Genomic DNA, 13,895 nt, shown 5'->3' on the forward strand with positions numbered 1-13,895 from the left:
CGCGGGGACACCCCTCAAGTGTGGTTTGGTCTGGACTTCTGCGCTTCTCATGCCGTTTGCGTAACTGTCCCTTAAATCTGTCTCAGTTGCAGTGGAAACTAAAGCTGTTAACATCTACAAGACGTTTTGGTGGGTTTTGTTTGTTTGTTTGTTTGTTTGTTTGTTTTTTAATGGTAAAATAGCTGCTGTGGAGCTTTCAAGCCAAAACTCAAGAGGCTGGAACAGGCTCCCCCGGGAAGTGGTCACGGCATCAAGTTCAAGAAAAATATGGACAACGCTCTCAGGCACATGGTGTGATTCTTGGGGCTGTCCTGTGCAGGGCCAGGAGTTGGACTTGATCCTTGTGGGTGCCATCCAACTCGGGATATTCTATGATTAGGCATCTGAATATAGGAGATGAAAAACTCGAGTTTTTAAAAAAGAGATTATGTCTCTAGAAGAATTCTGCTTGCTTTAAGATTTTCGTAGTGGAGGTCCCGAGGTCTGATGGATGGCACGGTGCCTGCAAGATAGACAAACTGGCAGGGAAGGATGTACAGTATTAACACAGGCATGTGGTAGGATGGTCATAGGACATCAAACTCTGGACCAAGAACAGATAATAGACAAGTTTTTTATACTGTTTTAAATTTCTTCCTTTGCTGCAATGCCAGTGACATAAGAAAAATGTTTATAATGATACAATATGAGAACTCCCTCTAAAGAAGGTAGTTCTCTGAGATTAATGTTAGCAAGCCTATTACTATTTAGTGTAATATTAATAAAGTGTCATTGGTAAGATGCCTGAAATACACAGAGGATCCCTTGGGGCACAGCTGATCTTTGTTCAGGCATGCAAGCTTAGGGAAGCGAGAGGAGCAGTTTGATTAAATTGAATCTGAGCACTTAATTTAGTGTAGCCTGTGAGGAACTGAATGTTCCTCTCTTGTGGTCCTGCTTTGGTATTTTTACGTCCTCACGAAGAATCTCTACTTAATTGAGTACATGAGCTGAAGAGGGGGGTTTGCATTGTCTCTTTGTCCTGAAATGTTCTAGAAGATGATTTTCTTTCCTACTTGGAATTATTTGCAAGAAAATATATATGTTTTTTGAGAGGAAATTATCTGAAGGGCACCGCACCATAGACAGTTTCTGTTTGCTTTCTTTTTTCACAATGGACCAGTTTCATAGAATCATAGAATCAGCTGGGTTGGAAGGGACCTCCGAGATCATCAAGTGCAACCCTTGATCCACTACCACTGTGGTTACTAGACCATGGCACTAAGTGCCACATTCAGTCTCATCTTAAAAACCTCCAGGGACGGAGAATCCACCACTTCCCTGGGCAGCGCATTCCGATGCCTGATTACCCTCTCTGTAAAGAATTTCTTCCTAATATCTGACCTAAACCTCCCCTGGCACAGCTTAAGACCATATTCTCTTGTCTTGGTGATAGTTGCCTGGGAGAAGAGACCAACCCCCACCTGGCTACAACCTCCTTTCAGGGAGTTGTAGAGAGTGACGAGGTCTCCCCTGAGCCTCCTCTTCTCCAGGCTGAACAACCCCAGCTCTCCCACCCTCTCCTCATAGGACTTGTGCTTGAGTCCCTTCACCAGCCTTGTTGCTCTTCTCTGGACCTGCTCCAGCACCTCAATATCAGTCCTCATTAAAGAACAACTCCGTTTGTAATCTAATTCCTAAGATTAGTGAACTAGTTTGGGCATTAAGCATCACTTAATCAGTGTTTTATGGGGGTTGTGTGAATAGGCATGTGGGGAGGTTTGACTGTGATCTGCATAAAAACGTGTAATGCTTGTCTTTTTGAGTTTTCTCACACTGAAATGAGAGGAAAAAACACAGTCAATTAGATTTACTTGACAGTTGCATCTTTATATTTTGGTGTACTGTGACTGCTGCCACCAACCAGAACTTCAGTTTATAACTTCTTTACAAATGTATAAATATGAAAAAATATCAGTCAAGTTTAATAGGTGTTCCTCCTGAAATAGAGTTAAAAATACATCTTTATTTTTGTGCTGTGTTTTTTTTTCCCAGCCTAGTAATCCGTGGTGAAAAGGATGAACAAGCAGTGTTGTGCAGCAAAGATAAAACTTACGACATGAAAATAGCAGATACCTCAAATATGCTGCTGTTTGTTCCTGGTTGCAAAACTCCAGAGCAGCTGAATGCAGATCTAGCATCTTGTAATATTATTCATTCACAAGTATGTCTTTCTGGGATTTTCTTTGTTTGCTTTAATTCTCTGTTTTCTTAATCTCTGTAATTTCTTGCCAAGATGCTTACGTGAAACTCAGCTGGGATTCACTTGCCTTAACACAGGCTTGTAATGCCATTTTAAATGCCTTGTGATATTGCTATAGCTGCAGGCTGACACTGCAGGAGGACGTGAGTCTCCTGTAGGTTCTTTGTATATTGAACAGCTCCAGGAGGATGTCTTTATAAATATGCTTTATACACAGGGGCATGATTTCCTGTTGTTTGCATGCAGAGATGAATTGTTACCTTTGTCTTATGCACTATGAACATACTTTTATCAATCACCAGTGGATTTTTATATTTCATTGCCTGTGGTAATTTTTTTTTATTGAAAACATTATAGTGATTGTTTTGTCTTCAAACTAATTACCCTATCAATAGATTCTTGTTTCCAGTAATTAGATTAACACTTTCTGCTGAAAATTTTTGGTAAGCAGCTTTGAATCCAGATGGTATATTAAAGAGTTTTAAGAGTCTCTGTTTTTTCTTGTAGATTGCTGGTTTCTCCAATAACTATTGGGAATTAAGGAGATGTCGACCAAAACTGAAGAAACTAAGGAAGCTTTTAATGGAAGATCCATATGAAGGGCCTAACAGTCAGGAAGATCAGACTTCAACATTTTCAAAGGTAAACTTCAAAAGTAAATTGCTTTCTTGTAATTGGTAGTGAGCAAATTCAGGTGAAGATACATTCTTAACTAGAAAAAGCTTTTCCTCACATGATTCACAGTGCTCCTTTGAGTTAATTTTTTAAGCCTAAACAAGCTGGTAATTGTTAGCACTTCCACTGAGTACAGGTAAGCAGCCTTTTTATTAGTAAAAAGAGGAGAAAAGGAAGGACACAGAAAGAGACTGGGGATTTCCTTCTTCATATGGGAAGCTTCTTGGAAGACAGTCTTCAGTACCTGTTCTAAATTTCTTGAGAGTTATATGACTGCTAAAGTATAATGCAGCCTTTCCTTCTGTGGCACATATATGGTATGTTATGTGTGAGATCAGAGCACACCCATGTGCAAGTCACTTGCCAATCAGTAATTTATGATGACAAGGAGAAGCAGGGAGTTGAAGAGAATGACAGGAATGATATAAAGCGGAGAATGGGACTGATGCTACAAGAAGGGAAAACACAAATAAAATCCTGTTTTGCTGCCCTTTTTTGTTTCCAGGCAATTCAATTTAGGGTCTAAGGAGTAAAGGAGGAGACATCTGCACTGTGTGGCGTATGATCTCAGATAAAAGGCTGATAAAAGCTGTGGGGTTTTGTTAGTTTGGTTAGTTTTCCTTTTGACTTTAAAAACAGAAACAGTTGCTCCAAAGTATTTTATGCTGAGGCTTGATTGAGGCTGACCGAACAAGCCATCTGTGTGTGATTGGATGTGCAAATATAGATGTTACTTTTCTCCCTTGGAGAGAAAGGCTGCCTCTCTCTTCCTGGGTGATTAACAGACTGATTTCTGATCAGTGTCATGATCTCGCCCCAAGAATTGCCTTTGCCACCTACTCTGATCTAGACGTAGAGGGACATACAGCAAAATAGGGATGGCAGAGGTAGAAAGGCTTAAGTTGTCCAGAAATTATAAGCATTGACATAGGCTAGCAACACAACAAAATGTCATATGCAATAATATTTATTCATAATGTTAAATGAATGTTATAAAAACATGTCAATGTCTCCCAAACATTAGTGCCTACTTTGAGAACTGATCACCATTTATTTTGAAGGAGAATGTATTTCCTCTATGAGCTTGCTGGAGAACAACTAGATGTATCAGACACAAGAAGACAAATCTCACCTTGCCACTGATGGAACTCTAAATGAATCTGAAAGCTCTCCAGGGGAAAGGTCTTTCCTATGGGACTAATTGTCACTGGAATCCCAAACAATATGTGTGCAGTAAAGATTTCCACTGTGTTGTTTGCTTACACTTAATATTTTTCATGTAATGGCAACTAATAAGCCACTTTTAATCTGTTTGGAAACGAATTATTCTATTTTGGTGGCTTACTGTAAGCTTCTCATGGTTTTCAGGACTGTATCATACACAGAGAACCCCAGCAAAAGAGCCATTAGGAACTATGAGACTGTGTGGAAGCCTGTTGCATAGTGATGTGATCAGCAAACTACAGGAAAACTTATAAATAATCTAGTACTGAATGTTACCGTGAAATGACAAGGCATACTCAGGTGATCACAGTCTGATAAGAATAAGAAACGTACTAAATACATTATCTGGAAATTCCTGGTGTGGACATGATGGAAGTCAGTCCATTCTATTTTATATTTGTGAGGATGATGGAGCTGATAAAAGCATCAGAGCTGAGAGCAGTGATATCTTCAAAAAAGCTGTTAGGAGTGCTAGCCAGACCCCAAAGCAGGGACAAATGCCAAGGACTTCTGTGCAAGGTATCTGAATGGCAGCATCTAACTTACAAACACACATATTGACTTGGGGATGTTTTTGATCTCAGTTGCCAGCAGTGTTTCTTTAAGTATTATATAATAAGGTTGTCCCTTGTTGACATACTGATGGGAGCTTGGCCTGATGATATTTCGACAAACTGTCTAATAAGAATGTCATGGCAGGAAGAGGAGACCTTTTTTATTTATTAAATGCTTTTTTAATATGTGGATGTGCCAAACTTAGTGTTGGTTTGTTCTGTTTGTGTTCCCATAGTCTAATAGATCTCAAGTACTTAATACAATACTTTTCCTTATGATAGGAAATAAGCTGTAATCAACAGAATTTTAATATTAGAGTGGATTAAATAGGCTGTAAGGTGAATAAAGGAATTGATCAAGCCCTATTTCCGATGGGTTGAAGTCTGGTATTTCCTCCATTTACTTCACTCTTCATGGTACCTTCTGTTCCTACCATGTCTTTACCACAGTATCCACAGCACCTTCCCATCTCACCTCATAACTGTTCTGCAAGGAGCTGTGTGTATTGTGGCTGGGTCTGTGCTTCGTGTCTGCTAATTGGATAGCAGACACCAAAAGTGATAAGTGATTTTTGTTTTGCCTTTTCTTTGAATCTCACAGATTAATATATGTGATTTTAGGAAAGCCAGAATGCATTGACTTTTCATTCTTGCTGGGATACTTTACTTACAATGTCTGCGTGTGCTAATTTGACATCCTGGGAATACAGGTGTATTACTTAGCCTGGCACAAAAACTTTCCTGTAGTTGGACTGACTTATATTGAATAACCCTTTGAGAAAATGTTGTAAGTTACAGTAAAAGTTTCAGAGAATGTGGTAAACCTTAGAAAATTCAGGGTCTGAGGAAAAACATCTGTCTTAAGTCTTTCCTTCATTATAGCTTACAATGCATTTAGCATGCTTGCTGAAGCAAAGAAGGACTAAGGATAACCTGTTTTTTTTCCTTCTTTTTTTCCCTTCTTGCAGTATACAACAGAAGATTTGTTAAGTCTGATTCAAGCAAGTGAAGAAGAAATACTCCATCAATTGCAGATCATAAATGCCTGCAAAATTGAAGGTAGTCATCTCTGAAGAATATTATTGCTTATGAGGAAATAATTACTAGTTTCTCCAGGTCTGATTCAGCTTGGGATGGGATTTGTAGTGTCTGTGGCAGTTAATCTACATGAAGAGTTATGAATAATTGAGATGATTAAATGTCATTCTCCTTTACATTTGTTCTTATTATTTATTTCTGTTTCTCACTTTTAATCCCTAAAAAGACAGAATGCTGCTGCCATACTTTGTAAAGGTGTGACCTAAATGTCCATACTCTGTAATGTATCTTAATGGGAATAGAATTAAGGTGTTAATGTTTTCCTTCTAACAGTGTTTTGTGATGTTCTGTTTGGCAGGATATTGGAGAATTCTAGAATTCAACTATGAAATGAAACTCTTGGATCATGTTACTCAGCTAATAGACTCAGAGTCCTGGTCTTTAAATAAGGTTCCTTTACATACCTGCCTGGAAGAACTTGGATCTCTAGAACCCAGGTAAGCAATTATTTTTAGTACTTAAAATTGCCTACATTCATTATTAACTATTACTAATCACAATAATTATTAACTGTTTTTTATAATTATAGTCTTCCAAATCTAGATTCCAGTTACCGTGGTGTTAATGATACATTTTCTTTGCCTCTAAAAGTATACAAGAGCATTAGTAGTTTAGACAGATAGGTTAGTAAACTGATTCTAGTGTCTATTGGTAATATTTCCAATTCATTCAATAGTAGAAACATTACTACTGAATTGTAAATGATGGAAGTAGCGTGTACTTAAGCTGTAAATGGCTGAGCATCTTGAAACACCTATTCTGAACTACAGCTAGCCAAAAATGTTTAGTTTACCTCTTGCATACTGTCTGAGATGTGGGTATGTTTTCTGGTGTAATACTGATTTGAGAATATAAGAGTTGAAGTCGTGAAGTAATTCAAGATTACCATTCAAACAAAGTCTTAAGTTTACAATATGTAGCATTTTCCATTCATTTGGCATTTGGCTCAGAAAGAGATCTTGCTTTTGTGTCTGCAGTTAGGCTATAATTTTATGCCAGAGTTCTAGAAAAATGCCAACTATTCAGTGAGGGGTAATTAACTGCCAAATTTTTGACTTGCATCCTAGAATCATTTAGGTTGGTAAAAGATATTAGGATCATTGAGTCCAACTGTTAACCCAGCACTGCCAAATCTACCCCTTAACCATATCCCTAAGTGCCACATCCTACACAGCTTTTAAATACGTCCAAGGATAGTGACTCCAGCACTTCACTGGGCAGCCAGTTCCAGTGCTTGACAACCCTTTCCATGAAGAAATTTTTCTTACATCCAATCTAAACCTCCCTTGATACAACCTGAGGCCTTTTCCTCTTGTCCTGTCACTTGTTACTTGGGAGAAGACACCGACCCTCACCTGGCTACAGCCTCCTGTCAGGGAGTTGTAGAGAGCGATAAGGTCTCTCCTGAACCTCCTTTTTTCCAGGCTGAACAACCCCAGCTTCCTCATCTGCTCCTTCAAGACTTGTGTTCCAGACCCTTCCCCAGCCCCGTTGCCCTTCTCTGGACATGCTCCAGCCCTTCGATGTCCTTCTTGTAGTGAGGAGCCCAGAACTGCACACAGGATTCATGGTGTGGCCTCACCAATGCTGAACACAGGGGGATGATGACTGCCCTGGTCCTGCTGACCACACTGTTTCTGATACAATTCTTTCTCATTGGAAAGAAGTAATATTGCAAGAGTCTCTTTTCCATATTCTCCTTATGCATTCTAGTCTTTGTGAGTTATAACTAGAAAGTGAAAGAGACCTTTGGAGTTGACAGGCTGAATTAACTCCCATCTGTTATTTCTGTCCCCTTTTGTTCACTTTTACTTCTAAGTTTTTACCAGTTTCTTCATTTCACCTATGAAGAAGTCTCATCCTCTGTTCTCTCATATTTCTTTTTTCCCCTATACCTGTTCCTCCATCATCTTCTTGGTAACTGTTTCTGGTCATCCTAATGAACAGCATTAAACTTGATTTCTGATTTTATTTTTTTTCCAGAGAGATGATAGAACATATTCTTTTAAGCTATGGGAGGAAATACATTGATGATGGTAAGTTTGTGAAAGCTTGCATGGTTTAACTTTGGATAAAGGAAATAGTTATTAAAGAGGAAATGCAGATTTTGTGAGGATGGCCCAAACAAATGAGTTTACTACAGTGCCAGTAAAAGGAGGGAGAAAACTGAGCTAAAAATCAGTAAAATTGTTAAAGGAAGTTTCATATGAAAAAGGACTATTAAACTGTACAAGATAATAGTGAAAAACTGGGAAATAACAGATGTACTGGAAGTGACTTATTAGGTGTCTACAAGCCTTAATTTTGTGACTAAAGACAGAACACTAGTAAAACTTAGATGGCATGTCTCTTTGAATACCCTAGGAGGTCTCAGATATTTAGGCAACTAATTGTGCTGTTGTGAATAGTCAATGGCATGAATTCAGCTTGCCTGAAGTAGAATTCTGCCTTTGGTCCCTTGAACTGCACCACAAGATCCGCTTATTGTATTGATTAAATTTCCACTGCCCATCTCACACACAGACATAATATTGCAGTGCCTTAATCTCAGTCTCAGTTCTTCCCCACAGTGGCTTTTGTCTCACCATTGGCTGAAGTAGGAGTTGCACTCAACCTTAAAGAACATAGGAAAGTAGTTGGAGTGACAATAGACTGTCATCTTAATATATTTAAAAAGGTTGCACAAGTTGCATGAGGAACAAGTCTGAATGACAGGAGGTCTGCGTGACTGAAAAAATGGAAGGAAGTGTTTATACATGATTTTGTTCAGAGAATTTTAGTTAAGTCAGTATGAGAGAAAATGAAGTCTCTTTATTCCCTTCATCATCTCAAAGAAGTGAAAATTTTGTTAATTGTTCAACCACAAACAGCAAATGCTTTAATAGAAGTCATTCAGAAATAGAAATGAAAGCTGTAGGAGAAACAGAGTACTGTGAAAGGGGAAAAGATGGAGGGCAAATACATTTATTGATATGAATTAATACTGGAGCTGGGACAGTGCTGCTCTATTCTGCATAATTTGTTCTCAAGAATGAGAAGATACTGTCATTTATCCAAAGTAGTACCAACTCAGATTACTTACCAAGAAAAAGAAAGAAGAGGATACTTGGTTTACAGCAGACTGTAGAACAGAATGGAAGTACAAGACTGTTTTCTGTTCTTTTATCAAAAAGTGGGGAACACAAGATATAACCTGTTTTTTGTTTCTCAGCAGGGGAGGTTTACTTTGAAATGCATGAAGATAAAATATGTAGAGCTATAGCACAAATGCTTTTGCAAAATGCAGTTAAATTCAATCTGTCAGAGTTTCAAGAAGTCTGGCAACAAAGTGTCCCTGAAGGGATGACAACAAGGCTTGATCAGCTTAAGGTAAACACATAAAGTACGATTCTTTCATGAGTAGGCTGTAACTGACTTGTGTCATACATAGATTTTATCCATTACTGGGTATTGATTGTGTTGTTTCTGTCAGCTTTTGAATTAAAGTACATTTTATGATATCCTCTATGAGCACCAGTAGTCTGGAATCATGATAATTCATGTTTCTGTAACTCCAGCATGTTTCACTGTTTGAAGAAAAGTTGCAGCTGTGCAGTTACTACTTGTACATGTAACTAGAACAGAGGCTGAAGCTGTTGTTGAGCAGACTGTAGTGACAGCCAGTAGCATAGCAAGTACTATGGGAATCCTTTTGCTCAAAGGAGACAGAGAAAGGCTGGAACTCAGTGAATTCCCTCTTCCTTCTTGTCATAAAGGAAATTATAAATATTGCCTGTAAAACAGCCCCTTTATGATATTTCTTCACTTTGCCTCTGGTAGTGCAGTTCTGGGAGGCTTTGGATGTGCAAAGAGCAACTTGTATGCAACATTGTCAGAAAGAAGGAAGTTTCTTTTGGCTTTACATTTTCTCTCTGATGCTGATCTACAGGGCTTGGCTCTTGTGGATAAAAGCTCAAGGCCAGAGACCATCTTTCTGCTAAAAGTAGAAGACTTACCTGAAGACAATCAGGAAAGATTCAACAGCTTATTCAGCATACGGGAAAAGTGGACAGAAGTGGATATTACCCCTTATATACAGTAAGGATATATTTCCTTTTATTAAAATATAACTAGCATTATATTCTTCCCTTTTTGCACTGCTGGCTTCTGATGAGCTATCATTGACTCAAATACTGAACTTTGCATTTAAATGAATACGAATTCTATATGAATAGAATACTCACCTCTGGGATTGGTAGCTCTATTTGTTGGGTTTAAATGTGTGTAAAAAGCTGATCCTACTGGATTTAAATGGGTGATAATGTGTACTTTTGCCTATTGCTTAAATGTCAAGCAAAGTTCTAAAATTTAGGTAATTTAAAGCATTATGTGACAGTTTCAGTAGTTCATTTTTCTTTTCTCCTAATATCCTAATCCAGGATAACTTGCTATGGTTACAAGTATTTCTTGGGTTCATTTTGTTTGAGAATACCTCTAATGCCAGTGTCATCTGCTTTATTTTCTCTATAGAGACTTGTGTGCAGAGAAGCAGACTGTTGGTGCTCTCCTGACAAAATATGCTCGCTCCTCAATGCTGAATGGTGTTAAAGTTTATAATTCCAGAAGACCCATCTCATAACAAGTATTGTTTTATGAGCTGAGGATACTGAACAGACTAACAGTGAACATTGCTTGTTGCTGCCTCCTGGGGAAAGGAGTTGCCAACCAATGTTATACAGTGTACTGGAGTTTAAGCAGCTGAGCTTCTTGAAGGAGTACTGTTCTCTGCTCAGCTAAGTAGAATGTGAGGGCACTCGTCTTCGTAGGAACTACAGTTCAGCTCACCTTCCTTTGCCCACCAACTTCTTTTTCCTTTGTGTCTAGTTAAGCCAGGAGTCAAGCTACACTTTCATCTGTCTATCCAGAAGCTAAAATCTGACATAAATATTTAAAACCTTGATAATAATTCAGTCAATTGAATTGATTTAAACAGGAAAAGGGAATGTTTAGCCTTTTGCCTGTTAGTGACCATTTTTAAAGATTTCATTGAATGTTAGTGAATAGTGCAGACCTTGAGAAGCTCATGAAAAAATCATTCCTGATTGAGACCACACTAGTCTTTATTTTGAAAGGTGGTTCTTTTTATGGTCACATCTGTGAATACCATTAGCACAAGCTCTTGACATTTTAACAATTGGCAGAATGGCTTTTTAAATATTACAAAACCCCCAAATTGCACTGAAGTGTGAATATAAGAAAGAGCAGCTGGACATTATGTTATGAGCGTCCTATAAGCTATCATTAAAACGTAGCTGAGGTAAAACTAGTGCTTTACAGAAGACTGCCTGTGCTTTTAAAAGAGAACTTATAAAACTTTGTGCAATTATTTTTTTTTTTTTAAAAAAATTTGTTATAGCAAATAACTGCACAAAGAAATTGTGCCTTGAAAACTTACAGTGGAATATTATTCTGTATAGAGCAATGAAACAGGAGTTTTTTGATATTATTATGAAGTCACGTGCCTGAGATTGAAATTTTGTAATCATTAAAAAGGATTGTTTGTGTGTCAGTGAACTGGAGCTAGACAGTTTTCAGATTTATTATTTAAACCTAACAGTTGTAGGTTATTTGATACAAAAAGCATTTGCTGCATCAAACTCAGAAGTGAGGTATGAAAAACCTTGGAACTGCCAACATTCCAGCTGTAGGTGAGTAGGGAGGGGAAAGAAACTGTAAATCACATGTAACTCTTAGGATGGCTATGTGCATACATGGAATTTTGTTACAGATAAAATGCTGAATAAAAACTATTTCCTAAGCTCTGTTTATTGCTGCCCAGCGATACAAGGTCAGTTCCCTGTGCTCCTCAGTGCTGGTGCAGGGGTGTGGTGTTTGACTTACGACGGCTCCCTGCCGGCAAGAACCGCCTTGTTCCCTGCCTGGTTCCAACAGCTGTGGGCTTCCAAAAGCACCAGAAGGTTCCCTCTTGGAGATCAATAATATCAATGTAAAAGCCTCGAAAATTCTTTCCATTGCATCACAGAAGGTTCCGTAGTTGAAATACACGACACAATTGATAATTTTGTAGTCTGTGGTCCCAGTGTATATTTGTATAGAAACCCCGGCATCAAGAGGGGTTGGTTTGTGAAACAAGTAAGAAATGAAGTATTTAATGAAAAGTACCATATTACAACACATCACAGTGCTCCTGATTTGTTTTGTTGGACATTCACCATGAAATGACGCTTTCAAAAACTCCATCAGCTTCTTTGATGCAAGCATTTACTTGAACATAAAACAGATGAATTGACAGAAAAAATCTTGAACTTATCTCGTGTCCTCCTGACACTAAAAGTAGAGACCCAGGCGGGCTGTGAATGAACGGGCCGTTTTGCGGCGGTGTGCCGTGATTGCAGGCGCGTTCCCGAATTAAATCGGTTACATTCCCAAGCGGATGCCGATCCCGCCGATCCGCCGTTCCCGCGGCACCACCGCCCCTCCCCCCTTCCGCCGCCCCGAGGCCCCGCCCCAGGGGGCGCGCGCGTGCGCGCCGCGGCCTCTGCGCGCCTGCGCACGGGGACACGGCCCGGCGCCTTACGCGGCTTTCGGATCATTTTGGGGGGTTATTTCCTTTTTTTTTTCTCTTTTCCTCTGGCCGTCATTGCTCTGCCCTTCTGTAAAAAGCAACACTCCAAAAGACTTTTCCAGCCTTAAAACAGTAAAGCTCCGTGAATCGGGCCGTGACCCCTGACCCGCCGAGGTCGGAGGTGACCGCCAAGATGGCGGCGGCTGTTGAGGGGCAGCGCGCGGCGGGGACGCGGCGGCCGCACTGCTGAGGGAGAGACCCGCGGGGCCGACCCTACCCCGAGCCCGGCCCGGCCCCACCCGCCCGCCCGACCTCTGCAGCGCTCCTCCTGCTCTCCGTGGGCGGCGCTGCCCCAGCCGGCGCTCCCGGGAGCGCGGACCCCGGTGCCATCCCGATTCCGTAGCTCCCGCCTCCACTGCCCGCCGAGCCGATCGGTTTCCGCAGTTCCTGCGGAGAGGAAGCGGCTCTGGACTGGTACCGGACGCCCTGCAGCAGAGGGGCTGCCTGTGCACTGACAGAAGGTTATGTGCAGACACTGATTGCTGTTGGTGTAACGATGGTGCTCAGCCGAGCTGAAGATTCCTGACTGCTGGGGGTCACGGGTCCGCTGAGGAGATGAGTGATCAGATACGGCGTGACTCGGGGAAGAGTCGAAGGACCCATTGAACGAGGATGGTGTTGGTGCCAGTCTGACGGTCAGCAGTGTGTGTTGAGTGCTGCGGTTCAGAATGAATAGGAAGAAAGGAGACAAAGGATTTGAGAGCCCAAGACCATATAAATTATAAGTATCCATTTTTTTTTAAGTTGCTGTAGTTGAAACCAGTGCACACTGAAACAGGCCGATCAGTAATGATTTACCTGAGAAGGTTGGAGCTATTGTTTGTGTTCTTGCATTCAGAAAATGTGTGTTGCAGGTTTATGTTTTACTGTGTAAATGGATTTACCCATGGAGTGAGTCTGTCAACCATGCAGTCTTATCTTTTGAAGATATTTACATTATACTCTTCAGACCTTGGAGATTTTCCACACAGTGTCAGTACTACAGATCATACTATCATGTTAAATTCTTACGGCTGTGTCAAATCCTTTTCACTTAAGGGCTTTTTTATGTATAAAAAATATTTGCCTTTGCAGCAAGCAGCTTTGTTAAGCAAATTGTCATTTTTACACATTCACTATTTTGGTTGTAACCAAGCTGCAAAGCAATTGTTGGTGGATTCCAGTTGATCTTTATATATTTCTCTCTATACCCCCTTGAATCCCTTATAAATGTGTAACACAAATGTATTTCTAAGTAGAATCATTATATACAATTATATCATCATCATCATGGCTGGGCTTTGCGAATGAAGATTTGGGAAGGGCTCTGCCCACATTTGTTACAAGCACACTGGTGGCTAAAAAGGCCAATGCGAGATAGGCATGTCCAATTGCAAAGGGCACAGCAGAAAGACTCCTTAGGTGGTATATTCTGCAAGGCACGATTCTTTCTGTGTTGTCTTTTCTCCTCAAGCGTGATCCTGCGTGCTTTCTCAAA

The 13,895-nt window shown here is 40.1% G+C and overlaps 2 protein-coding genes across 3 annotated transcripts in view; both read left to right on the forward strand.

The window, feature by feature from the left end:
* DSCC1 (DNA replication and sister chromatid cohesion 1) overlaps positions 1 to 11,590 on the forward strand; it is a 26,975-nt gene extending 15,385 nt beyond the window's left edge. Inside the window, exons 2-10 of the mRNA XM_029959272.1 lie at positions 183 to 291; positions 2,035 to 2,203; positions 2,750 to 2,884; positions 5,664 to 5,754; positions 6,092 to 6,230; positions 7,777 to 7,829; positions 9,005 to 9,162; positions 9,722 to 9,870; positions 10,303 to 11,590. Coding sequence (XP_029815132.1) covers positions 183 to 291; positions 2,035 to 2,203; positions 2,750 to 2,884; positions 5,664 to 5,754; positions 6,092 to 6,230; positions 7,777 to 7,829; positions 9,005 to 9,162; positions 9,722 to 9,870; positions 10,303 to 10,411 — 1,112 coding nt within the window. The 3' untranslated portion in view covers positions 10,412 to 11,590. The remainder of the gene's footprint in view (positions 1 to 182; positions 292 to 2,034; positions 2,204 to 2,749; positions 2,885 to 5,663; positions 5,755 to 6,091; positions 6,231 to 7,776; positions 7,830 to 9,004; positions 9,163 to 9,721; positions 9,871 to 10,302) is intronic.
* Positions 11,591 to 12,684: 1,094 nt separating this feature from the next.
* TAF2 (TATA-box binding protein associated factor 2) overlaps positions 12,685 to 13,895 on the forward strand; it is a 67,039-nt gene continuing 65,828 nt past the window's right edge. Inside the window, exon 1 of one of the 2 annotated variants that reach the window (XM_018077246.2) lies at positions 12,685 to 13,139. In XM_018077246.2, the coding sequence (XP_017932735.2) occupies positions 13,087 to 13,139 (53 nt within the window). In that variant the 5' untranslated portion in view covers positions 12,685 to 13,086. The remainder of the gene's footprint in view (positions 13,140 to 13,895) is intronic. The other variant, XM_018077256.2, reaches the window with a different exon arrangement.

Source organism: Manacus vitellinus, unplaced genomic scaffold (assembly GCF_001715985.3).
Source record: "Manacus vitellinus isolate BGI_N305 unplaced genomic scaffold, ASM171598v3 scaffold_1_pilon, whole genome shotgun sequence".
NCBI lineage: Eukaryota > Metazoa > Chordata > Aves > Passeriformes > Pipridae > Manacus > Manacus vitellinus.